At 41.4% G+C, this 26,789-nt stretch overlaps 1 protein-coding gene across 1 annotated transcript in view; it reads left to right on the forward strand.

The window, feature by feature from the left end:
• The first annotated feature begins 6,740 nt into the window (after positions 1-6,740).
• Positions 6,741-26,789, forward strand: part of ALDH1A1 (aldehyde dehydrogenase 1 family member A1) — a 76,853-nt gene continuing 56,804 nt past the window's right edge. The window contains exons 1-2 of the mRNA XM_063455039.1: positions 6,741-6,922; positions 23,752-23,856. Coding sequence (XP_063311109.1) covers positions 6,827-6,922; positions 23,752-23,856 — 201 coding nt within the window. The 5' untranslated portion in view covers positions 6,741-6,826. The remainder of the gene's footprint in view (positions 6,923-23,751; positions 23,857-26,789) is intronic.

Raw genomic sequence — 26,789 nt, forward strand, 5'->3', positions numbered from 1 at the left:
TAGGAGGCCTGTAGCCATCAGGAGAGACTGGAAGAGGAGGGAGGGAAAGAGCGCTGGAATAAATATGTATACAAAGCAACGGAGTACAAAAACATTTACAATTAGTAATAATGAGTACATAGGCTCCCCTCTAGCAGCCATAGTTTCTCCCCCCCCCCTCCCCGCAGGGTGCCGGGGTGTCTGCGCTCTATATGTTACGTCTCGGGGGAGTGTTTTGGGGGATATGGCACCATTAGACATGGGGAGAGCTGCAGTGGGGGAAGCGAGGGGGCAGGAAGGGGACCCGTCTCTTAGGCTGATGCTCCCCATACCACGAGCATTCCTCCTGTCCCGGGACCCGTGGCGTACCTATCCGCTTATGTTCTGAGGAGCAATCTGTGCCGCATGTTGATGGGTCAGGGCCTCCCGTGTGGGAGTCTCTCTCCTCTAGGGAGCTGACTTGAGTTTCCAGGGATGTGCGTACCGAGGAGATTTCGGTTTGTGGCCTTACTTTGTCTACCAGCTTTTGGAAGTCTTTTTTTGGGGGGCAAGAAAGCAAAGAGTGCGTACCAGTCCGGGGTTGAAGGTGGTAGCCCTCTTGTTCTGGTGGGGATTCTGCCTCCGACACTGTTGAGCCTGGTGAGGCCGGCGCCATGTTTGTGGCCTTGAGGCGTGCCGCCAAAACCGCCGGCGTTTGGAGGTATTACACGCTTGTTTCAAAGTAACATCCACATGAATGCCACGACCCAATGTTTCCCAGCAGATCATTGCCAGTGCATAACACTTACTCTGCTGGCTTACCTTCTTTCAATTGTGTATCCTGCTGCCATTTCTTCCCTACTTAAACGGCACACATGCACACAGCCATCTTCCAGATGTTGCCATTTTGGAGATGCTCTTGCCCAGTCATCGAGCCATCACTATTTGTCCCTTGTCAGTCACTCAGATCTTTTGTCTCGTCAATTCTTCCTGCTTCCAATACATGAAATTCAAGAACTGTATGTGCACTTGCTGCCTAATATATCTCACCTATTGACAGGTGCTATTGCAAATTTAAAATCAATGTTATTCACTTCACCTTGTCAGTGCTTTTAATGTTGTGGTTGATCAGTGTAAAAATCTATTCATTAATGCATTAATGCGTAATCACGGCATTACATACAAATTAAACAAATATACTTAACATAAAATCAACAATTATTATCTGCGGGGTCGGGCAGGAGGGGGAATTTGTCTGAGCTCAGGGATCTTTCTGTATCAGGAGCAGTTTTAATTTTATTGACCCAGCCTTGCCAGAGATCATGCCTTTTTGGGGCATTCAAATACGATATACTCAAATCTCTTTCCATCCTCGCCTGGACACTAATTTGATCTCTAATAGTATCCCAAGGAATTACTTGATTACATTTCCAGTTCTGTGCAAGAACAATTTTAAATGCAATAAAACAATGGATTATAAAACATCTATTTGTATTTGACATATTTGGCCAGTGCATGTGCAACAAAACCACCTCTGGTTTCCTATCAAGCTCTATTCTGGTTATATCCTTAATCATGGGCGTAGGAACCGGGGGGGATGGGGGGGACGTATCCCCCCCAGCAAATCATGCGGGGGGGACAGGTAATGGGGAAATCCCCCCCAGCTCCGCCGGCCCCACTTTTGCTGCAGCTGCCCGAGCGCTCTGCAGAGAGCCTCAGGCGGCTGCAGCTCTGCCCGGGCTGGTGCGTCCATGAGGGCTCACCGCCCGAGCGCAGCCAGAGGAGAGGGGCTGACAGGAGGGAAGCACTCAGCGCTCCCTCCTGTCACTCCCTCAATGTAGCGTGGCCGAGCGCGGTATAGTCCGCCGGTACAGGGAGCATCTGTCTCCTGTACCCGGCCGGACTAAAAGGAAGTGAACACTGAGTGTGCACTTCCTGTTAGTCCGCCGGATACAGGAAACAAAAGCTCCCTGTACCCGCGGACAGTACACAGCTCGGCCACGCTACAACACAGGTAGGGGAGGGGGGAAGAAAGAAACAGGGAGGGAGGGGGGGGGGAGATAAAGAAACAGGGAGGGGGGAGATAAAGAAACAGGGGGGGGAGATAAAGAAACAGGGAGGGGGGGAGATAAAGAAACAGGGAGGGAGGGGAGAGGATAAAGAAGCAGGGAGGGAGGGGGGAGGATAAAGAAGGAGGGAGGGGGGAAGAAAGAAACAGGGAGGGAGGGGGGTAAAGAAACAGGGAGGGGGGATAAAGAAACAGGGAAGGAGGGGGGGATAAAGAAACAGGGAGGGAGGGGGGGATAAAGAAACAGGGAGGGAGGGGGGGATAAAGAACAGGGAGGGGGGATAAAGAAACAGGGAGGGGGGAAAGGATAAAGAAGCAGGGAGGGGGGGAAGAAAGAAACAGGGGGGGTAAAGAAACAGGGGGGGATAAAGAAACAGGGAGGGAGGGGGGATAAAGAAACAGGGAGGGAGGGGGGGGATAAAGAAACAGGGAGGGGGGATAAAGAAACAGGGAGGGGGGAAAGAAAGAAACAGGGAGGGAGGGGGGAAGAAAGAAACAGGGAGGGAGGGGGGGGAAGAAAGAAACAGGGAGGGGGGAGAAAGAAACAGGGAGGGGGATAAAGAAACAGGGAAGGAGGGGGAGGATAAAGAAACAGGGAGGGAGGGAGGGATGGAGGGAGGAGGGATAAAGAAACAGGGAGGGGGGATAAAGAAACAGGGAGGGAGGGGGGGTAAAGAAACAGCGAGGGAGGGGGGATAAAGAAACAGGGAGGGAGGGGGGATAAAGAAACATGGAGGGGGGGATAAAGAAACAGGGAGGAGGGGGTAAAGAAACAGGGAGGGGGGATAAAGAAACAGGGAGGGGGGATAAAGAAACAGGGAGGGAGGGGGGATAAAGAAACAGGGAGGGAGGGGGGATAAAGAAACAGGGAGGGGGGATAAAGAAACAGGGAGGGAGGGGGGATAAAGAAACAGGGAGAGGGGGGGAAAGCAACAGGGAGGGAGGGGGGATAAAGAAACATGGAGGGGGGGAATAAAGAAACAGGCAGGAGGGGGTAAAGAAACAGGGAGGGGGATAAAGAAACAGGGAGGGAGGGGGGGATAAAGAAACAGGGAGGGAGGGGGGGAAGAAAGAAACAGGGAGAGGGGGGAAAAGCAACAGGGTGATAAAGGGGGGTGATAAAGGGGGGTGATAAAGAAACAGGGAGGGAGGGGGGATAAAGAAACAGGGAGGGAGGGGGGGGATAAAGAAACAGGGAGGGGGGATAAAGAAACAGGGAGGGGGGATAAAGAAACAGGGAGAGGGGATAAAGAAACAGGGAGAGGGGATAAAGAAACAGGGAGAGGGGATAAAGAAACAGGGAGGGGGGGATAAAGAAACAGGGAGGGGGGGATAAAGAAACAGGGAGGGAGGAGGGGGATAAAGAAACAGGGAGGGAGGGGGGAAGAAAGAAACAGGGAGGAGGGGGGATAAAGAAACAGGGAGGGGGGGTAAAGAAACAGGGAGGGAGGAGGGGGTAAAGAAACAGGGAGGGAGGGGGGATAAAGAAACAGGGAGGGAGGGGGGGAAGAAACAGGGAGGGGGGGAAGAAACAGGGAGGGGGGGAAAGAAACAGGGAGGGGGGGAGAGAGGGGGAGAAAGAGTGACAAGGGAGGGGGAGAAAGAGTGACGAGGGAGGGAGGGAGGGAGGGGGAGAAAGAGAGTGACGAGGGAGAGAGATTGACACACAATCATGCCACCCTTACACACACAGAAACACACAATTCATCCTTACACACACTCGATGCACCCCGTGCACACACACACACAATCACACAATCATGCAATCCTTACACACACAGAAACACACAATGCATTCCTTACACACACTCAATGCACCCCGTACACAAACTCAATGCACCCCTTACAGACGCACACACTGCATCCCGTACATACACAGAATCACACCTTGCAGCCCTTACACATACAAAAACAGATTCACACAATGCATTCCTTACACACATATCAGGACATCCCCTACACACTCCACCCCCTGTGAACAAACTCATTGGTGGAACGTGAAGGTGGACCCTGGGATCCAGACCTTGAGCTGTGTAAAGGGCCCCCCAAAAATGGAGCTGCTTCCCGTTCTCACAGAACATTGATTTTTGGGACCAGTTACAAACAGCCTCCAGAGAGCCTGTTCTACACCAGACCAGTGGAGCCAGACGGCAGCTAGAGCCCATCACCATCCTCATCTGGTTGTAAGTAGGCAATCTAGTATATTATTCGTGGCACTAATTTCTAATTTACCTCACATTAAAGAAACACTATAGTCCCCAGAACCACTGCAGCTTAATGTAGTGGTTCTGGTGTCTATAGCCTGTCCCTGCAGGCCTTTTAATGTAAACACGGCGGCACTCCAGCACTGGCGTTAGTTAACATGGCAGAAAAATAATTGGAAAGGGTTAGGGGGGCTACTAATAAGGATAGGGGGAGAGGGGTAGGTAGAAAAATAATTGGAAGGGTTTAGGGGGGCTACTAATATGGATGGGAGGAGGGGGGAGGTAGAAAAATTATTGGAAGGGGTTAGGGGAGTACTAATATGAATGGAAGAGGTAGGGTGGGTTCTAATATGCATGGAAGGGGTTAGGGGGTACTAATATGCATGGAAGTGGTTAGGGGGTACTAATATGCATGGAAGGGGTAGGGGGTTAATATGCGTGGAAGGTTCTAATCAGGAGGATCCCGGCGCTGTATCTGGGTAAGTAAAACCCCTTCCTTGTAGTGACCCTTTAATGTTATTATTTAATCATTTATATAGCGACTGCAAATTCCGTAGCGCTGTACAATGGGATAAACAACTCCTAGTTTTAGAATATACCCGACGAGTAAAAATGCTATCCCCCCCAGATTTTTTTGGGTTCCTACGCCCATGTCCTTAATAAATCTAAACATTCGTTTGATTAGAATCTGAATGTATGAACAACTCCACCATATATGGAGAAATGGTCCCTCCTCTTTATCACATCCCCAACATCTAGAGGAGACCCCTGGATACATCTGGATAGCTTACTTGGCACCAAATACCATCTATATGCAACCTTATAATAGGTCTCCAATAGGTTCAAGCATTGAACTTGTTGACGAGTATTACTTATGGCATTACACCATTCTTGTTGATCTAATGAGCAATTAAAATCCTTTTCCCATTTAAGCTTTCGAGGAAAACAAATTGAGTAATTAATATTTCTAATTACCTCTATTGCTTTTGCTAAAACTTTCGGAATAATCTCATTAGAGAAAATAGATTTAATCAGTTTTATCAGTTTTAAAGGTTTCTCGGTCGCAATAATAAGATGTTTCTGCAAGAAATACTTAAGCCTCAAATATGTAAACGCCTCACCTTGGGGAAGTTGGAGTGTAAAAATCAATTCAAACACTGGACTAGCATTTTGAGATAAATACAAGTTTTGAGGTTCGGCTTGGGCACTCAGGATTTCACAGGTTTGAAATCACTGTGTTAGGGTATTGATGCATACCTCCAGGGCTGGTGCAATTACATCACTAAGTAAAAATCAAGTTTTCCTCCATCACGTACATTGTTTTGCAGTCTCTTTTAAAAAAAAATCTCCTCTTTCTGTCTAGTTTCACCCATTTACACTCTTTATCTTGCCTCTGTCTTCTTATCTCTTTTTTTCAAGTTGTATCCCTATCTCACAATGCATTTTCCTAAGTTACCGCCAGATTTATTTTAACTTTTTCACTTCTCTGTCTGTTTTGCACAGGTGTCTGCTAGACTTGTTCCTACTAATTCTCCACAAGTGTTCTCTTCCTCTTTACCAATTTTTGTTCCCCCCACCTTTAACATATTTTGATTGACTCCCACCAGTCAGCTTTAACTACTTTTAGTTACTACTTTTTATATTGTGGTTGTGCATGCATGCTGCTACATGTGAGTGATGGGAGTTGAGCGTGTGACCACATGTGGGCATAAATACGTGGGAGCTGCTTGTGTGTATAACTACATTTATGAGTTGTGTGTATGAGCCTGTGACTGGTGTGTGTAACTGCATATGTATTTGGGATTGTATGTGAGAGATGGCTTGATGTGTTGTATAGGAGCTGTGCATGCATGTGGTTATAAGTGAAATTAGGATGCTTTTTTTTCTCTTTGCTTTTCTTTCTTCTTGTTTTTGCTTTTAGAAAAGAATGCATTTCTACCCCATGTTACTTATCTTTTAAGCAGGGTAAGGGGGCATGAAGCTTTGTGGTCTGGTGGGAGAAGACTGGAGTGTACACCTTGGGTGGGTGCAGATCACTGTACTTGCTCCCATCAGCGGTTCTGTCCCTTTCACATTTTATGATGTAGATTGTGACAAATATAAGTGATTTGGTACATTTAAGGCAAACCTTTCTTGCAGTCAATATGTATACGTCATTGGTCTTTCTGATACACTGCAAATATACTTCTTTAAAACTAGGTGAAACCAATCTTAAAATATAAAATAAAATGCAGACTGCTATAAAATGTAGTTAGACAAATTGACTGACTGATGGACAGACAGACAGACAGACAGACAGATAGATAGATAGATAGATAGATAGATAGATAGATAGATAGATAGTGTAAGTGTAACTTCACATTAAAGTACTGTATGTCAAAGTAAAGTGAAAGCACTTTGCAAGAGGGGCTGTATTACTAGTGTTCTATTTCCTGACTATGAATGGGTTTATCCAATCATATCTTTGTATGCAAATATTCTTGCCCAATGTGGACTAAAAGACTAAAAGAAAGCTGAGTCTTCAGTCAGGGTGAATTCGCTGAGCCTGACTCACACTGTACTTCGTTTCACCTGTATTTCAGTCAATAGCCTTAAAATGTCAAGTGAAACAAGTCAAAAACCTGATCAGAAGCCTGCTCCAGCTCGAAACATGCCTGTTCCAGTCAAAAACCTGGAAATTAAATACACTAAGGTAAGATTAAAAAAAAAAATGTTGTGGTTTTATTTACTGCTTCTTTAAAACTTTTTTCATACATGTAATTATGTAGCACTGTAACAGATCCTTGGAAAACTGATCTCACCTGATCAGGTAAAACATTTTGTATGGCTACTAATAAAGTGGAGTACTATGCTCACAAAATAGGATTTGTGGCATTGAAGAAATCATATTTTTATACATATTACCTTTTATATAAACTAGAGTATTGCAGTGTGGGGTGTTGTATTTTTAAATTAAAAACAAATTGGTCAAGTGTGTCTTAAATATGTTTTAACTAGAAAGTAATAATTTATCTTTGTTATGTTAAAAGCAACACACATATGCATCTACTTACAAAAGTGTACAATGATTGCATTGCGAGTTGCACACAAACATATTGTATTCCTCGTACAAGGTCGACGGTTTAAATAACCTCAACCCTTCCCTTTTTAACTCACCTGTTAATGTTTTGTGAATAATGGACTTGGTTGCTGTCACAGAATTAACATAAGATGAAAACTCTTGTTTTGCTTTTTTTTTTTCCTTTACAAAACACAGGTTACCACAATAAACTGGTTTAATTATAACACTTTAAAAGCAGACATGCATTTAGTAAACATTGTCTTTACATATAGAATGCCTAAACACAGACGGCGTTTAAATGTGTATTTCAAATTTAAGGTTAATATAGTCAAACTGGAAAACTTGTTCAACTCATCTTTTTTGACCTTAGATTGTCTTCACTGTGAATGCTAAATTTAGAGAATAACCCTGAAAATGACTACAGAACGTTTTGCAATGCTGTTCTAGGCCAGACAAAAGAAAAAACTATCTCTGAGAGGCAGGGACTGAGATAGTGTGTCCAAAAAATATCCAATGAAAGGGGGTAACCCTATATATAGTTTAACCCCTTAAGGACCAAACTTCTGGAATAAAAGGGAATCTTGACATGTCACACATGTCATGTGTCCTTAAGGGGTTAAACAAGAAACAGAGGGAATGGATCCAAAAAACAAAAAGTCAGGATCCACGGTTTTGGATATATCAGAGTTAACTGTTAAAAATCAAAAGTTTATTGACACATCATAGACACTAACAAAAAATAATAATAAATAAACCCAAATAACAAAGATGGGGATAGGATATAGAAGCTTGATTAGTAAGGAAGGGAGAGCCAAAATACATATGGGGATAAGGAGACAGGAGGGAGAGAAATATGACTCCTACAATATCAGGGTCAAATGGGAAGCCTATATTTGCTTGGAGTAGTCCTCCCTAAATTATACTTGATAAAAAAAATATCTTAGCCTAAATGATATAGGGGGATAAGTATAAAAGTCTGAAGACCCAATATAAACACAGCTAGAGGATAGGCAGGGGAGTTATTAATAGGTACTAATAGTAAACTGTCAGGAAACAAGTCCCTATACTGCTATTGTTTCCAACCACTGCTAATCCTAGTATATGTATAGAGTCTGTAGACACAATTGGACACAGCTAGAGGATAGGCAGGTTAAGTAGTAATAGGTACTAGTAGTCAGCTGTCAGGAAGCAAGTCCCTATATTGCTGTTATATCGAAAAAGTACTACATCTAACCATTGCTAATCCTCTATATAGCTAGAATAGTAGTAGAGCAGGTAACATCCCTTGCTAAATGATAAAAGAAAATAAGCTAGAGATCCCCATTTTGAAAAGAAAACATACCAAACACCCTAAGTGCTAAAATAAATGGTGAAGTGATTTAAGAAATCATAAAAACAAGCCTCTAGGCCAGACAATGCATAATGTTGACATGTAAGAGCTGCCTGGTGAATATCTGTTATTTTCATTGTAATATTTGCACACACCACCCATATATGTAAACATAACACTGTGCAAAGAAGTTAAACACTGTACATGAATTTCAATCTGCTGTATGATTCTGAAATTTCACCTCTTGTTTTTCACATTCCCGTTCTGTGCTTTGTCCAGCTTTAACATTTTACTGAAAAGCACTGAAAAAAAAAATCAGTTCTGCACTGCATCTGCAGAGGGTCTGTTTTTATCTGTGTGCCTGGTTGACGTGGGATTCTTGTTTGTAAACATTCAGGCGGGTTCCAGAGAGCAAGAATTGTGAGTGTCTAGCAATCCCACATTACATGCCTCATAATTATCTTGCAAGCAAAATGTTGATTTAAACAGTGGTTAATAATAGTCAAGAAAGACAAGTATAAAAATGCATGCATTTCTATTTACAGTGCAAAACGGTTAACTTTAAGTTGTGACTGTATTAAAGAGTTAAACATTTTAAACAAGCCGGTTACACAAAAAACAAAGAATAACGCACTAAAATAGGTTAAGTAAACTGGTTTGACAATTTTACATAGTTTTGCAATTTACATACATATATTTGTAAAGATCACTTTTAAAAGTAAAGAATTTGTATGGAACTCTCTAGATTGTAAACTCGTTCAAGCAGGATCCTCACCAACTTAATGTTCCTGTCAAATTCTTTAATAGTTTTTCTCACTTGTTGTTAAAGTCCCTCCTTTATCACATTGTAAAGTGCTGCAGAATAAGTTGGCACTATATAGATGCCAATAATAAAAATAACATTCTTGGCTTCCAAGGAGACTTCCAATTTTAGAACTGTGCTTCATGATATGTCTTTGGTCTATTCACCTAACACAGATGTTTCAACTGACCTTAGAAAATCGGTTGAAAAAAAGCACGACCAAAGACCAATGAAGACACCCCACACCCCAGTGTGAACCAAACATGTACAGAGAAGAGCACTTATAGGAGACATTTCAGGAGAGATTCATACCTACCAAGTGTCCCTATTTAGGAGAGACAGTCCCTATTCTGGACTGAAATCCTTCTGTCCCCTTTTTTCTATCCTAATGTCCCTCTTTTCTAGGAGATGCATATTGTTTGTGTGTCTGAGTGTATAACAGATCTCCATAGCAATAATACAGTAATTTGTCTTTAAACTGCAATAAATGTCTTTAGAAATCAGTCAGTGTAAATAAGATTATTTGTTCTTGTTCTAAATTACATTTTAGTTGCAAAAATTGTTATTAGTACATTACCTAACATTTTTCAGAACAGCCCCACACCTCGCCACACCCTTAATATTAAAGTGTCCCTTTTAGTACATGTGAATTGTTGAACGTTATGGAGATTCCCTTTTCATTTATAATGTAAAATGAAAAAGTAGTGTAAGGTTGGTTCAATAAAACAGTTTGAAACTAGCCTATATGCACACGGAGACAAACAAGGGAAAATATAAGTGATTTATTTTGTCTTGTGTCAATGTTTGTGACACTCCTGATGCTTATTGGCAGCCTGTTAATGCTCCTTGACATATGACTTAAAACTGTTTTTGACTTCCCCATTCCCATATAGCTGCCCCAGTGTAGCCAATTTGTTCAAGATTTTCTCGCTGAGTGGTCGTTCAATCTGAGCCATCCAGAGTATTCAGCCTAACACATTTAGCTCAAATAAGAAACACAGCTGTGTATTCAGGTGTTAGGTACTCGTTGGTGCTCAATACAATTTATTTGTGTTGCATGTAACAATTACTGTATATTGTTTATTTTGTGATTGCAAAAGTTGGATTGAGATACTATAGTGTATTTTATGTGTAATTAAAATGAAGTAAATTGATACAAGTCACTAAACCTGAGATATGTGAATATTCTGAGTATCAGTACACTACCCCATAGTCAAATCCAAATTAATGCCAAAGTTTGTTTAGTTTACATTTAAAAATTATTTTGCAGAAAACCACAACAAAACAAGATAAACAAGGATTATAACATTTGCTCATACAAGTGTAAACATTTATAGTTTTTGTCTTTGACAGGTGATCTGAGAAATTATAATCATAATTTCAAATTTTGAATTATATTTATTCCACAACTTGTATTCACATGAAGAACTGCCTGAATTGTTTAATTCCTAAGGTTTGTTAAGACTCTCCGGAGCTGTATTTGCTCTTAACCGATGGACTGTGGAAAGGCAGACTGAAAGAATACCTTTCTATGATTTGAATTTATAATTCTGTGAAGTGTTCTAGGGACTGAGGTGCTCCCTTACAAAATAAAGGTGTGTTAGCTTTTAGCATACAATATCAGGTATCCTTTTATACGTTGGAGCAACTGAACCCTGAACCTACCACAAATTGTGGTATTATTTTTTTGTGTGTGTTTTGTTATTCATATATAATAGATTTCAAAGAAATACCTTTCAGCCCACTGTGGAACTATAGTACCCTTGATTATCAGTCAAAGCCTAATAATATGCTACAAAAGATCATGTGAGCTGCAGTTTAACCAGATCTTGGTAACTCTTTGTTGCATATAATTATTATTTTTTCTTCAATATTGCACCTTAGACAGAAAAAACAATCAGTTCAAGGGCTTTGAACACACTTGGTGAGAGTTTAAAATGGGGAACAATCACCATGGGAACCATAGGCGTGCGCAGCCTATTGCATAAGGGTGTGCACCCTAAAACACAAACACACACGACGCGTATATATATATATATACATACACACACACACACTACTGTGTGTGTGGGTGCTATGTGTGTGAGTGCGCTGTGTGAGGGTGCGGTGTGTGTGTATTAGGGTGGTGTGTGTGAGGGTGCTGTGTGTGAGGGCACTGTGTGTTTGTGGGAGGGTGCTGTGTGTGTGTGTGTGTATGTGTATATGTAAGGGTGCTGTGTGTGCGAGGGTGCTGTTAGTGTGTGATGTGTGTATGTGTGAGGGTGCTGTTAGTGTGTGTGAGGGTGCTGTTAGTGTGTGTGTATGTGTGAGGGTGCTGTGTGTGTGAGGTTGCTGTTAGTGTGTGTGTAAAGGTGCTGTGTGGGAGGGTGCTGTGTGTATGTGTAAGGGTGATGTGTGTGTGTGTGTGTGTATGTGTGAGGGTGCTGTGTGTGTGCTGTGTGTATATGTGTAAGGGTGATTTTTGTGTGTGGGTGCGTGACGTTTGTGTGTGTTGTGTGGGGTGGTGGTGTGCGGACCGTTTAGTTAATAACCCCCCTCCTTTCTTACCTTTTGTAGGAAGGGGGGACCGTGCTGCTGCCATCCCTGCGGGGCTAGAGTTCACTCTCGCGAGATCTGAGCGTTGCTGTGGCAACGCTCTGACCTCGCGAGAGGAACCGGGTGGAGCTGCTGGCTAGAGTTCCCTGGGTCCTCTTCTGCCTCCATTCCTGCACCTCCACATGGAGGCACATAGCGCGGGCTGCGGGGATTAGGGTGTGCTCAGGCACACCCGGCACACCCCGTGCACACGCCTATGATAGGAACTAAAAATGTGTTCCAGATAACTGCTCAACTTTTAGAACTTTGTCCCGCTATTGCCCTTTATACATACATACAACCCTTAATTGTACTTGGTCAGGTTGCACTATTCCTATTTGTTTCATAAAGGAATTGCACAAGAGTATGACTTTTGACCAACTTCAAAAGGACATTAATTTCAGGCCAATTCAAGTCAGCTGATTTGATAATAGCAAGTTTGAGAAAAATATTTTTATTTTAAAATGAACTGTCTCACGCTGTCTGTGAGCAAACATTTATGGTATGAACAGACTTTAACCCCTTAAGGACACATGACGTGTGTGACATGTCATGATTCCCTTTTATTCCAGAAGTTTGGTCCTTAAGGGGTTAAAATGGTGCTCCTTAACGGCAAATGTCTAATCATCACTCCATAGGATCCACACATTTTTTTTTATTAGCTTGATCACTCTATAGACTTTTGAATTTGGAAATGACAGGAAGGCATGTGTGTGAAATTCTTGCTTCCAGTACAATAATCCAGTGCAATAATCTGGAGGTCAAATTAAAGGAACATGATACCAAAAGGAATACAAATGTGTATTGCTATCGCTTTAGTGCATTCTACCTAAATAGGTGATTGACGCCCCCTCACTGCCCCCACTCCTTGTCCCTTGCAGCACCGGTCTCAGAGTGACAACCACTAAAGGTATTTAAAACCTGCAATATAAATATTGATGGTCTTGAAACAACAGAAACATGGCACCCAGACCTCTTTGTTGAGATTAAGTGGTTTAGGTGCCTATTATGTCCCTTTAACATAAGGGATATTGGAACATTATCTCTAGGCCTAAATATTGCATTAGTCTGAAGTAGCCAGTGATTTATTTTTTTCATAATCTGCTGTTGCCTTGGAATTTTGAGTACCTTTTTCATAATATATGGCCAGAGTGACATCAAGACTTTCAAATAGATAAGCTGAGAATCATGGTAGTTGTAGTTCAGTAACATCTGGAGGGCCGGAGTTTGGGGAAGCCTGTTCTAGAGGGAGAGGGTGTGGGGTAAAGTGGCACAAGAGGTAAGGGAAGGATGTATTTCATGTACATGAAAAAGTAGGTTGCTAGAAAATTTGACAATGAAGGGTTAGTTTAATGGATGACACAGTTGTAATGATGTCGCAAACATAAAATTTTCCGTTCGCAAACGGCGAACGCGAACTTCCGCAAATGTTCGCGAACAGGCGAACGTGGCAAACCGCCCCCAGACTTCAATAGGCAGGCGCATTTTAAAACCCACAGGGACTCTTTCTGGCCACAATAGTGATGGAAAAGTTGTTTCAAGGGGATTAACACCTGGACTGTGGCATGCCGGAGGGGGATCCATGACAAAACTCCCATGGAAAATTACATAGTTGATGCAGAGTCTGGTTTTAATCCATAAAGGGCATAAATCACCTAACATTCCTAAATTGTTTGGAATAACGTGCTTTAAAACATCAGGTATGATGTTGTATCGATCAGGTAGTGTAAGGGTTACGCCCGCTTCACAGTGACAGACCAAACTCCCCGTTTAACGCACCGCAAACAACCGCAAACAGTCCATTTGCACAACCACAAACTCCCCATTTGCACAAGGTTGGATACCAAGCTAGCCATGTCCCGTTCCTTGTCCTCACTGATGTCATTGAAGGTCTCTTCCTTCACCCAGCCACGTACAACACCAAGGGTCCCCAAAAGGTTACAACAAGCCCCCAGTATTTTTTCTTTTAAATGTACACTACTGTTACACCAGATATGAGTTGCACTGGTGTGACACTGTGCCCTGGCAGGCCCTGAAACGCACACGTGTGAAGGAAACTGATTGCTATTATTTCACAGTCAAATTTCTAGTTTTTTTTTTATGTACACTACTGTTACACCAGATATGAGTTGCACTGGTGTGACACTGTGCCCTGGCAGGCCCTGAAACGCACACGTGTGAAGGAAACTATTACATTACAGTCAAAAAAGTTTTTTTTTTTTTTTTTAAATGCAAGCTATTGTGCCCCCAAAATGTTTGTGTGTGGGGGTGCTGGAATGACGTGGGCCAATGAGAGCCTGAATCAACTTTTGGCTCCCACTGCCCCTTTAAGAGCGAGCTCGTGACTCGAGCCGTACTCCTAGTGCCAGGCGGGCCACGTGACCGATCACTGCGGTCAGTGCACGCGGCTAAGTCAGAAGAGGAGATCAAGCCGCATGCGGCTTGTGTGGAGGCAGGAGTGATCCAGCCACACGCGGCTCAAGCTTAGGAGCCAGGTCGGTCCCAGGATAAGGTAAATACAGCCACAACCAGTGGCGTACACACAACCCATGGGGCCCCGGTGCGAAAACTGATCTGTGAGCCCCCCCGCGCGCGCTTACTCTGCGCGGGCTGGGGCCGCAACACATGGCGGCGGGCACCTGGTCGCAGGGTTGCGACCCCTGCGACCGTGGTATGTACGCCAGTGCATGCATAAACACATACACTTAAAGGACCACTACAGACACCCAGATCACATCAGCTCAATGAAGTGGTCTGGGTGCCAGGTCTCTCTAGTTTTAACCCTGCACCTGAAAACATAGCAGTTTCAGAGAAACTGCTATGTTTCACTGAGGGTTAATCCAGCCTCTAGTGGTTGTCTCATTGACAGCCGCTAGAGGATTTTCTGCGATTCTCATTGTGAAAATCACAGTGAGAAGACGCTGAACGTCCATAGGAAAGCATTGAGTAATGCTTTCCTATGGGTGGTTTGAATGCGCGCGTGGCTCTTGCGGATCGAGGCGGAGAGGCGGATCGGGGCGGAGAGATCCCCAGCGCCAAGGGAGTCCGGCGCTGGAGAAAGGTAAGTGCTTAAGACAAACACATTAACTGAACAGACACACACTCAGTGACAGACATACATACACACTCAGTGACAAACATACATACACAGTCACTAAGAGACGCACACAGACACACACTCTAACACTAACACGCACACTCTAACACACACACACACTCTAATACTATCACACACACACTAACACTAACACACACACACACACACTCACTAACATACACTCACACTAACATACACTCACACATACTCACTAACATACACTCACACTAAGATACACTCACTAACACACACTCACTAACACACACTCACTAACACACACTCACTAACACACACTCACTAACATACACTCACTAACATACACTCACTAACATACACTTACACTAACACACACTCACTAACATACACTCACACTAAGATACACTCACACTAACATACACTCACACATACTCACTAACATACACTCACACTAAGATACACACACTCACTAACATACACTCACACTAACACACACTCACTAACACACACTCACTAACACCCACTCACTAACACCCACTCACTAACACACACTCACTAACATACACTCACTAACATACACTTACACTAACACACACTCACACTAAGATACGCTAACATACACTCACACATACTCACTAACATACACTTACACTAACACACACTCACACTAATATACACACACACTAACACACACTCACTAACATACACTCACACACACACATGTTTTTTTATTTTATTTATTTAATCCCCCCTCCTTACCTGTGGGAGAGCTGAGGGGGTTCCCTGGGGTCCAGTGGTGTCACCCGGCTGGTTGGTCCTGCGGGTGCGCGAGGGAGCACTCTCCCCTGGGTGCTCCCTCTTCAGCTCCCTCGCGCGCCGCGCACTGATACCGGAGCCGGAAGATGACGTCTCCGGTTTCAGTGTGGTGCGCGAGGGAGCTGAAGAGGAAGCACTCAGGGGAGAGTGCTCCCTCGCGCACCCGCAGGACCAGCCAGCCGGGTGACAGCAGGGCCAGCCTCAGGGGGCCCTGAGGTGGCCGGCTCTTGGGCCCCCCAGCAGAAGAGGCTGGCCCTGTGGGTACATACCTGGGTCGCAGGGCGGCCGGGCCCCCTGGTGGGCCGGGCCCGGTCGCAGCCGCGACCCCTGCGACCCCGGTATGTACGCCACTGGCCACAACCACTTATCTCAATCACACACCTTTCCTAACGTCCTATCCCATTAAAAGCATATTACCGCGTATTTAATAAAACAGACAGACCCCCTACTTCATCCAGGTTACCGATCGATGGTTCGATATTCTGAGCCCTCTCTGATTTACTGTACACGACTATTCGATATTCCCACAAATTTTATATAGCATTTTATGTTTGTTTGAGACCACCTTAAAAATATTGGATATCGCTAAAAATCATGATCACTATATACTTTCTCTACAAACCTCTAAAACGAACCAAACTTCTCATCCATCCGCAATACCACTTTATCCCACCTAGAACTAGTGCCCAGTTAAAATACTTGACTCTTACTTACCCACACTCAGTCATGCCACACACATTTCACCACTACTCTCACTGAATCCCTCTGACTACGGCTAAATTCATCTTCTACATCAGAACACTACTCCTAAGATTGGGTTGTATCCATGTCTCGGGTCTTTCATTTAGAATAGGGGCAGCTTCGGTCTCCTTCAACACTGACACTCCAGTGCATATTATTAATAGATTAGGCAGATGGAAATCCTCAGTCTACAACCGAAATATTCCTCATCCCGAGAAAGAAATGAGGAAAGCTTTTAAAAGTTTGGCTTTGTAAATTTGATGCAATAAGTGTGTTTTTCTTTAATACCTTTTCACCCTCTTTGCATGAACCCGATTTACATATATTACTAATATGTTTCTGAACATATATATTATATTATTCACTCACTTACTCACTCACTCTCTGGGCCAGCCTAAGACATCATGCTGCCTAGGTCCAACGATAAATGACTATGGGGGTAATGTATAATAAACACAGGTTACTGGCTGTGGGGGGATAATGTATAATAAACACAGGTTACTGGCTATGGGGGAGATAATGTATAATAAGCACAGGTTACTGGCTATGGGGGGGTAATGTATAATAAACACAGGTTACTGGCTATGGGAGGATAATGTATAATAAACACAGGTTACTGGCTATGGGAGGATAATGTATAATAAACACAGGTTACTGGCTATGGGGAGGATAATGTATAATAAACACAGGTTACTGGCTATGGGAGGATAATGTATAATAAACACAAGTTACTGGCTATGGGGGATAATGTATAATAAACACAGGTTACTGGCTATGGGAGGGATAATGTATAATAAACACAGGTTACTGGCTATGGGGGATAATGTATAATAAACACAGGTTACTGGCTATGGGGGATAATGTATAATAAACACAGGTTACTGGCTATGGAGGATAATGTATAATAAACACAAACACAAAAAAAAAGAATGCAGCTTCAGAATTAATCTAAGTTGTATGCTGTCTAGGAGGTGGGAGGGTCTGCTGCTGATTGGCTGGAATGTGTCTGCTGACTGTGAGGTACAGCGTCAAAGTTTACTCAATGATGACGTATAGGGGCGGACCGAACATCGCATATGTTCGCCGTCCGTGGCGAACGCGAACAAGCTATGTTCACCGGGAACTATTCGCTGGTGAACCGTTTGGGACATCACTACACAGTTGCAGAAGAGGAAGATGGTTGGGTAACCAAGGTGTAGGGAGTGAAAGCTACTAACAGTTAATTGATATATATTCCTTAACAAGTGAGCTTTTAATCATCTTTTGAAGGGAGTTCCATTGGAATGTGAAGCCTTAGAAAAGTCTTGAGGGCAGGCGTCAGAGATGTAATTACGAATAGAGAATAGACGCAGATCTGAATGGGACGTACTTATGTATCAGTAAGTAAAGGCAGGAGCAGCATTATGTAGAAAGTAAGATTTTTATAAATTAGGTTTGTTACACCCAGTACTTGTCAATCAGATAATCGGTCCTGTTAATTCTTATTATCAATTATCCAGAGCATCTGCCTTGAAAAGACTTCTCGTTGAGCTGCATTGGGAAGTCTGTGGGAGAGTGTTTGCAAAGGCAGGAGAAAAAAGAACTGCAGCTATTGCAAGCAGTATATATATATATATATATATATATATATATATATATATATATATATATATATATATATATATAGATAGATATATATATAGATATATCCCCAATGAAAATGCATAATTAAATGTGTGCATGTTTTTATTTGGGATATAGATAGTAAATATTGATTTGTTATTGAATTTGGGCTGTGGAGTGTCCCTTTAAGAGAAACATTTAGTGGAGTTGACCTTTCCCCCACTTTATTAGGGAGTCACTTCTCATATGTGAAGTTATTGCATGTGACTGCTTGGCACATACTTCTTTCTATTCACCCTCACAGTAAATGAGCGAAGCAAGATATTAACAGCAAGAAGATGTGATATCATCAGGCCACTTCACATATCACTATAAAGTTAATAAAGTGAAAGATAATTTTATACAAGAACATGTATCCTTTCTGGCCTGCATGAGCATAATGGGAAACAACATCCTTAACACCAAAGTACTGCACGGTATAAATTACTCTGTATCTGATATGAGCTCTGTTTGTCAACTTGAGGAGGCCAATCATACCCTTGGTATATTATATATAGAAGAAGTCTATCTCTTCTCCAGACACAAAGAAAGGTGTTATGTGTGCTCGAGACCCATTGACAGGGTTGGTGCCACTTTAAGGGGGCATAGGTGGCTGCCTTAAGGCACCTGGCAGGGGGTGCAAAATGAACCCCATCGGCACATGTAGAGGGATAACATTACAAGTCAGTGGGGAGATGAAAATTCTTCCTCACCAACTCAGTGCATCCACTGTAGGGGGAACAGGAGTAGAGACCCACTGGCCTCCACCCTCTGCCAGGTGCAGAACTTGTGTATGGCTCCGGCTAGTTCTGGGCAGTTTAGAAGTTTCATGTGGGGTACCATGGCAACTACCAGTATGATATATATGAGAGTCATACATCAATTCTGCACCTGGCAGAGGCTGAGAGGTTCTGTACCCTGAACATCCAGGAATCTGCACAACCTCCTCCCTGCCCCAAGGTAACATGATGGAGGGGGGATTAAACTGTAAAAAAAAAAATTCTTTATAATAATAAAAAAAAATTATGTGTATAAAATAATTTGAAATGTTTAATATAAGCCCGTGCTCACTCCACTGCCATACACTCTGAAGCCCCTATCCCATAGTACATTCCATACATATGCATCCCCAGCTCTCACACACACACACACACACACACACACACACTGCATGCTCTACACACACATGCACACACACTGCATCCCAAGAATACAAAAACTATATCCCTTACACACACTATATACATATATACACACACACATACTGCTTCCCCTACACACACTACATTCCCCCAAACACACACACTATGGTCCATTTACTTGTTGTGCATCTGCCTACTTGTGAAAATTGAATACATGTGCTTGAAGTTTCTAGTTTGTAAATTAATTATGAGGCTCCTAAAGCAGGTGGAATGATATGATTCAACCTGTATATTGAATCTTACTTTGCAAATTTCTGTGTTTCAGTTCAGCACTGGAATTATGTCTACCTCTTTTAGGAATAAATGCACAAATATGATGTCACTTACTGAGTTCTGAGCAATGTTAATTACAATGTATTTACAGATAACACACTTTTTTGCTGTTAAATGTTAGTATTTAAATAATCACATCAGCAAGTCTGTTATCTGACTGAATTGTGGTGTGCTACAGTAGGTGAAATCATAATATTGCTTCCAAAGTCCTCTCTGAGATTTTACAACAATAAAAACACTTAGCAAAACAAATGAGATCTGACTAGTTGCATCAGTCAGGTCCAATGCCCTATGGTATATTTCTCTTATCTTCCTACATATTCAAGTAATGCATTCCCCTTACTGCAGGTTCAATGTTCTAAACCATAAAAGGCCGTAAGATTATCACCACTACAAAGCACTTTGAAGTAATATGTTCTCTTGCTTCAAAGAAGCATGTTTCATCAAATACTCATCTCTGGATTTTCAGGCAGCAAAGAGTTCACAAAAATAAAATTAGTTCCAGGTGCTACTTGTTTCAACTGTTTATATATTTGATAAGCAAATAGGTGACACCAAAATGTATTGGTGGGACAAAACATCTTTATCAAAGAAAATCGTAGGTTAGCTACCCTAGTTGTTGACAAATACCTCAGGAGATTTCCTGCTTAAAGATCTGTGCCTGCAGCATTTCAACTCAACAAAAAGAAAAATCATGTTAAATAATTGAAGATATTGAAAAAAATCTGTTAAAATGTTTTAGATCTGTTAAGCTAATGGACATGTATTTCAAAGCATTGAAAGTATTAAAGTAGAGAAAATTAGGTTTAACATTTAATATAGTGGCTCCTATAATGGATGGGTGGGGTTCACAACACAGTAGGAACCTGGACCGGATTCCTTTTCTACACCGAATAAAAGGGGTATTGGGGGCACACCCAGAATATCATTTCTAAGTATTGGTACTGCCGTAAAGAAACTGTTTTTTTTTTTGTTTTTATGTGTGCACTTTTCCATAATCTGTATTAAGTATATATTTGGCCTTTACAGCAGCACCACTACTTAGAAATGCATGTTCCAGGTGTGTCAACAATTCCACTTTTTTAGTGTAGATTTGGAATCCAAACCTGATTCCTATTGGGCTTGGCACCCCACCCATCCACTATAGATTTAGATATATACAGTTAGCATGTTAATCTCCCATGTTCAAATTAGTGTAGAACCCACTGATATTGGGGAACTGTGACATAGTGGTGGTCAAGTCTACCAACACATCACCGTACAACCAATATGGTGTAACTGAATCCCCATATTTGTTTGCTCAGATAGGTGATTTTAAGTAGCCTTGTAAAATGCTAAACTATTTTTTGTGTGTGCGGTTTTAATCTGTATTCTGTATATATTTTGGTCTTTGTGGCCGCACCACTACTTGGAAATACATGTTCCGGGGTGCAAGGTTAAAATGACTGGTCCACTGAACCAAGACAACTTCATTGAGATAAAGTGGTGTGTGGTTGTAGAGGTCCCTGGACCTATCCAGAGTTGTAGTCACATTTGTTCCAAAAAAAAATAAAACAAAAAAAAAGTTTGTTATTTACTGAATAAGCCATACTTTTATTTAATGTATAGTACTCTTTATAAACACTGCATTTTATGTTTCAAATGTGACTACTTAAAAAGCCATCCATTTTTAAATTAATACTTTTGTTTTGAGAGTGAATAAGCAAAGATGCCAGCACAGCTGTGTCAAATAAGATTAGCTACTATGTAAAAAAAAAAAAAAAACTCACACGTAAGGACACTCTGCTAATGAAAAACACATTATCACATGCTTCAAAAGTATCCAAACAAAACTCCTTTCATCTTGTCAAACTCTAAATATGTCCAAAGAGATACAGAACAGGCAGATCTCACAGTCAATTGTGTTTACAAGACAATTTAATGAAAATAAGTCAAATTTGGGTGGAAACACGAACATATAATTGAAATAATTATGGCATGTGACACATTTTACACATCAAGAATTAGTCACTCCAGTGTCATTTTACAATGACCCGAGATGTTTATTACATATGCTACAGTGTCCCAAGGAAAAGTCAGATAATAGTGCAATTCATAATTTTCTACCAGCTAACAGAGCTGTCTCTGTTTAAGATGTAGCTTCTGGGCTTGAATTGCATGATTAGAGCAGGTCAGCCTAGGTGTCCACTGGCAGAGTGTTGAATGCAATACGGCACAGTGTGTGCCAGATATGCAGTCAGTGCTACTGTAACATTTATTTCACTGTGCCATAAGCACCATCACAGAATGCACAGAACATAAAAGTACATTCAACAACTTTTATAACTTGAATTTCTAACAAATCAAGTCAGCATTTCCTGTGGCTTATCAAAAGTAAATCCCTTTGAAATGAACTCATAACTTGCCATTCATGGGCAGATGAAATATGGAAGCATATACAGTTGAACACAGCTTGAGTTCTGCATAATGAGGTCTTGTTAACCCTGATGTACTCACATCTAAGGGAAATGTGTGACTTTTGGCAACACTCCTTGAGTATCACAGACAAGCAGTGTGATTTGTGTAATCACTAAAACCCCATCAAGTAATTTTCTTAAATTCCTTAACACCCTGTCTAAAGTCATTTAAACTCCATGGAGTGTAATAACATGCAGTAATTGCTTGTTTGTTTCTCTTTATCAACTGCTGTGGACCACAAATTCTCAGCCTGGCTATTTTCTAAGCTTTTTCTTTATTATGTATTTATTTATTTATTTATTTATTTATAATGTTTAGCTCAGCTGCAGGACTGGCTTATGTGACAGCCTCTACCATACATGTTTTCATATTAACATTTGCTCTCCTTAAAATAGATTCTAAGCCATTTTTACTGTACCTAGACAAAAACCAGTGGTGTCTCACTGATATCATCTAAATATGTTACAAAGGGGAACAGCACCTACCCATAGGGTGCACAGAAACCTCCAATCAATTCACATACAAAGAGTAAAGAATGGTCCCGCATGCCCTTTTCATCAGTTTCCTTTTACAAAATGTGTCTTCAGTGTAAAACATAGCAAAATTTACACCATAACTGTGTACATGTTTTTTTTACACTGAAAACACTCTGATAAAAGGACACTGTGGTGGATCATTTCTTTACTGTGTGTCCCAGACATGGTCTATGATGGGGTAGGCAACCTTCAGCACTCCAGATGTTATGAACTAAATCTCCCACAATGATCTTATAGCCAAAAGGCTGGCAGAGCATTAGGGGCTATGTAGTCCATGACATTTGGAGTGCCAAAGATTGCCCACCCCGGTTCATTATTAACCAAAATGTACCTATGGAGAATGTTGGATTCCTGTTCATGCAGAGGACAATTTCCTGGCATCTGATATAATTCGACTTGTATTGTAGGTGAGATTAGTTTGAAAAGGTTATAAAGTTATAGTGGCTGCCATTCGAGATAACAAGCTACTCGTCTTTGCATATTGTCAATTTAGCATCCATGATATACTTGTCTAATCATGCAATATCCTAATGCAACAATATCAAATATTGCAACTTATTATTCTCTACCATGCGCTATTGAAAGTCATGTCAAGAACTTTATCCAGGTTACTTTTTAATCACTCTAAGTTGAACATACCAATATTCCTTTTTCATTCATTTTAGCCTTAAGATACATCATATTGATACCTTAAACATAAAATAATTAAGATGTTCTAGCTTTGTTTTGGGAATAAATGAATGTTAAATACCATTTTGAAGGATTTTCAATTTGAAAGTAGAGGTTTGCCTTGATCTTTGCCTAGCACCAAAGATCATGACACATTTAGTAGTCCAGTAGCTGTAATTGTCCAGTAATCATTTTATATCAAGTGAGGTGCTATAGGTATCTTGTTATTAAAAATATGGAATGTATGCAATTGAATTTACTGGTATTTAATACTAAATTATAGCATTTTCAAATACACAACAATTTAGCAATCATAGTGCTTCATCTGTGCTTTCCTTTCTACCAGATCTTTATAAACAATGAATGGCACAATTCATGCAGTGGAAAAAAGTTCCCTGTTTACAATCCAGCTACAGAAGAAGTTATCTGTGAAGTTGAAGAAGGAGACAAGGTATTTGTTTGTATGGATTTGCCACTCTTTGGTAATGCTTATTAAATATTACCTATAAAATGTGGTATAAATTGATTTGGACCATTTTGTTCATTGAATCCCATTGTTTCATGTGTTTGGAGAGCGTGTAGAATTGTTTTGGATGTAAGCATTACTTCTCCTTGTATCATGCAATAATATACAGTTGATTGAACAATGCCATGAAACAGTAAGTTTGTACGTATGGAGATGATTGTATTATGTTTTTTTTTAAAAAGAATAACAGCAGTGATTGGTCAGCATCCATTTTTGCAGGAGATGGGGGATGGAAATACCATGGTGCACATTAATTTGTGCTCCACCACATTAACAATATGGTTATAACACATTAAGCAAGAAAGACCTTGATTGCCCGAGAGGAGATTGCCATGAGGACCTAAAATATTATAAGACAAACAAAACTGTATAGGAATCTATAAAGTGGACATCATGTTTCAGCTCTACAATCATATCTCATGACATCCAACCACATAGGGACCTCTTCTCTTTACATCCCCCTCACATATTGTGCTGTAGGAGAGCCCGTTCCTCTTTGGGACTAAAATCCATCAGTTTCTCTTTCTTATACTGAGTGTTTGTGTTTAAGTAAGACAAGGAACTTAACATCAATAAAATAAAACTCATCATAAAGTCTTTTAATATACACTGAATACATTTAGTTATTAGTTGCTGCAAATTAGAAATGATTATTTCAGAAGAGTGAGACAGTTACAACAAGTAGTTTGTACAAACAACATATTTCTAGAATTGCTTTGCTTCTGGCCATACCTCCAGCCACATTTCTGAAAATAGACTTGTCCCTTTTATAATTACATTTTTTCGGAATGCATTCTCAGTGACCTGACGTGCCCCTTCCCACTAATACAGGAAGTCTGCTTGCTACAGATCAGAACAATGCTGAGGTAAGAGGAATCCCATGGCCGCTGCTAAAACAATAAGGGAATCACCTTGGTATACTCCCCATCTCACTGTTTACTCTGCCTATTGCTTTTACACTTCTTACACATCCTCTGGGAGGTTTAAATATATAACAGCTAAACCCCATCTATATAAAAGAGGTCTGTTTTCTCTTCCATTCAGTATTCTCAACTATGAAAAAGTCTATTTTCCTATTGGCAAAAAACGGGGATGGTTTAATAGGCACTTAAAGCTGGAGGTGACAGCATTTTACAATATAGTATATAATTAATTCATTAAAATGTGCAAAAAATATATAAGGATATTAAAAAGTAGCACAATTTTTGTAAATATTTTATTATATCTTTTCATGTGACAACACTGAAGAAATGACAATCTGCTACAATGTAAAGTAGTAAGTGTGCAGCCTGTATAACAGTGTAAATTTGCTGTCACCTCAAAATAACTCAACACACAGCCGTTAATGTCTAAACCGATGGTAACAAAAGTGAGTACCCTAAGTGGAAATGTCCAAATTGGGCCCAAAGTGTCAATATTTTGTGTGGCCACCCTTATTTTCCAGCACTGCCTTAACCCTCATGGGCATGGAGTTCACCAGAGCTTCACAGGTTGCCACTGGAGTCCTCTTCCACTCCTCCATGATGACATTATGGAGCTGGTGGATGTTAGAGACCTTGCCCTTCTTCCATTTGAGGATGCCCCCCAGATGCTCAATAGGGTTTGAGGTCTGGAGACATACTTGACCTTTACCTTCAGCTTCTTTAGCAAGGCAGTGGTCATCTTGGAGGTGTGTTTGGGGTCGTTATCATGTTGGAATACTGCCCAGAATCCGAAGGGAGGGGATTATGCTCTGCTTCAGTATGTCACAGTCCATGTTGGCATTCATGGTTCCCTCAATGAACTGTAGCTCCCCAGTGCCGGCAGCACTCATGCAGGCCCAGACCATGACACTCCCACCACCATGCTTGACTGTAGGAAAGACATACTCGTCTTTGTATTCCTTTACCTGGTTGCCGCCACACACGCTTGACACCATCTGAACCAAATAAGTTTATCTTGGTCTCATCGGGCGACAGGACATGGTTCCAGTAATCCATGTCCTCAGTCTGCTTGTCTTCAGCAAACTGTTTGCAGGCTTTCTTGTGCATCATCAAGTTGATGCAGCATGCAGCGTATGATCTGAGCACTGACAGGCTGACCCCCCACCTCTTCAGCCTCTGCAGCAATGCTGCATAGACAGCCTCTGGATATGACGCTGAGCATGTGCATTTAACTTCTTTGGTCACCATGGTCACCATGGTGAGGCCTGTTCTGAGTGGAACCTGTTCTGTGAAACCGCTGTATGGTCTTGCCCACCGTGCTGCAGCTCAGTTTCAGGGTCTTGACCAGCTACTTATAGCCTAGGCCATCTTTATGTAGAGTAACAATTCTTTTTTTCAGATCCTCAGAGTTCTTTGCCTTAAGGTGCTATGTTGAACTTCCAGTGACCAGTATGAGAGAGTGTGAGAGCGATAACACCAAATTTAACATACCTACTCCCCATTCACAACTGAGACCTTGTAATACTAATGAGTCACATGACACCGGGGAGGGAAAATAGCTTATTAGACCCAATTTGGTAATTTACACTTAGGGGTGTATTCACTTTTGTTGCCAATGGTTTAGACATCAATGGCTGTGAGTTGAGTTATTTTGAGGGGACAGCAAATTTACACTGTTATACAGGCTGTACACTTACTATTTTACATTGTAGCAGAGTGTCATTTCTTCATTGTTGTCACATTAAAAGATATAATAAAATATTTACAAAAATGCGAGGGGTGTACTCATTTTTGTGAGATACTGTATGTACAATATTACCACAACTTGAGTAAAATGGTTCAGCCTAAAAAATACAAAGGGCAAACATGCTGCTGAGCCTATCAAAAGCAGGCTCAGATTATTTGGTCTTCAAATTAGATATATAGTGGGTGATT

Source organism: Pelobates fuscus, chromosome 5 (genome assembly GCF_036172605.1).
Source record: "Pelobates fuscus isolate aPelFus1 chromosome 5, aPelFus1.pri, whole genome shotgun sequence".
Taxonomy (NCBI): domain Eukaryota; kingdom Metazoa; phylum Chordata; class Amphibia; order Anura; family Pelobatidae; genus Pelobates; species Pelobates fuscus.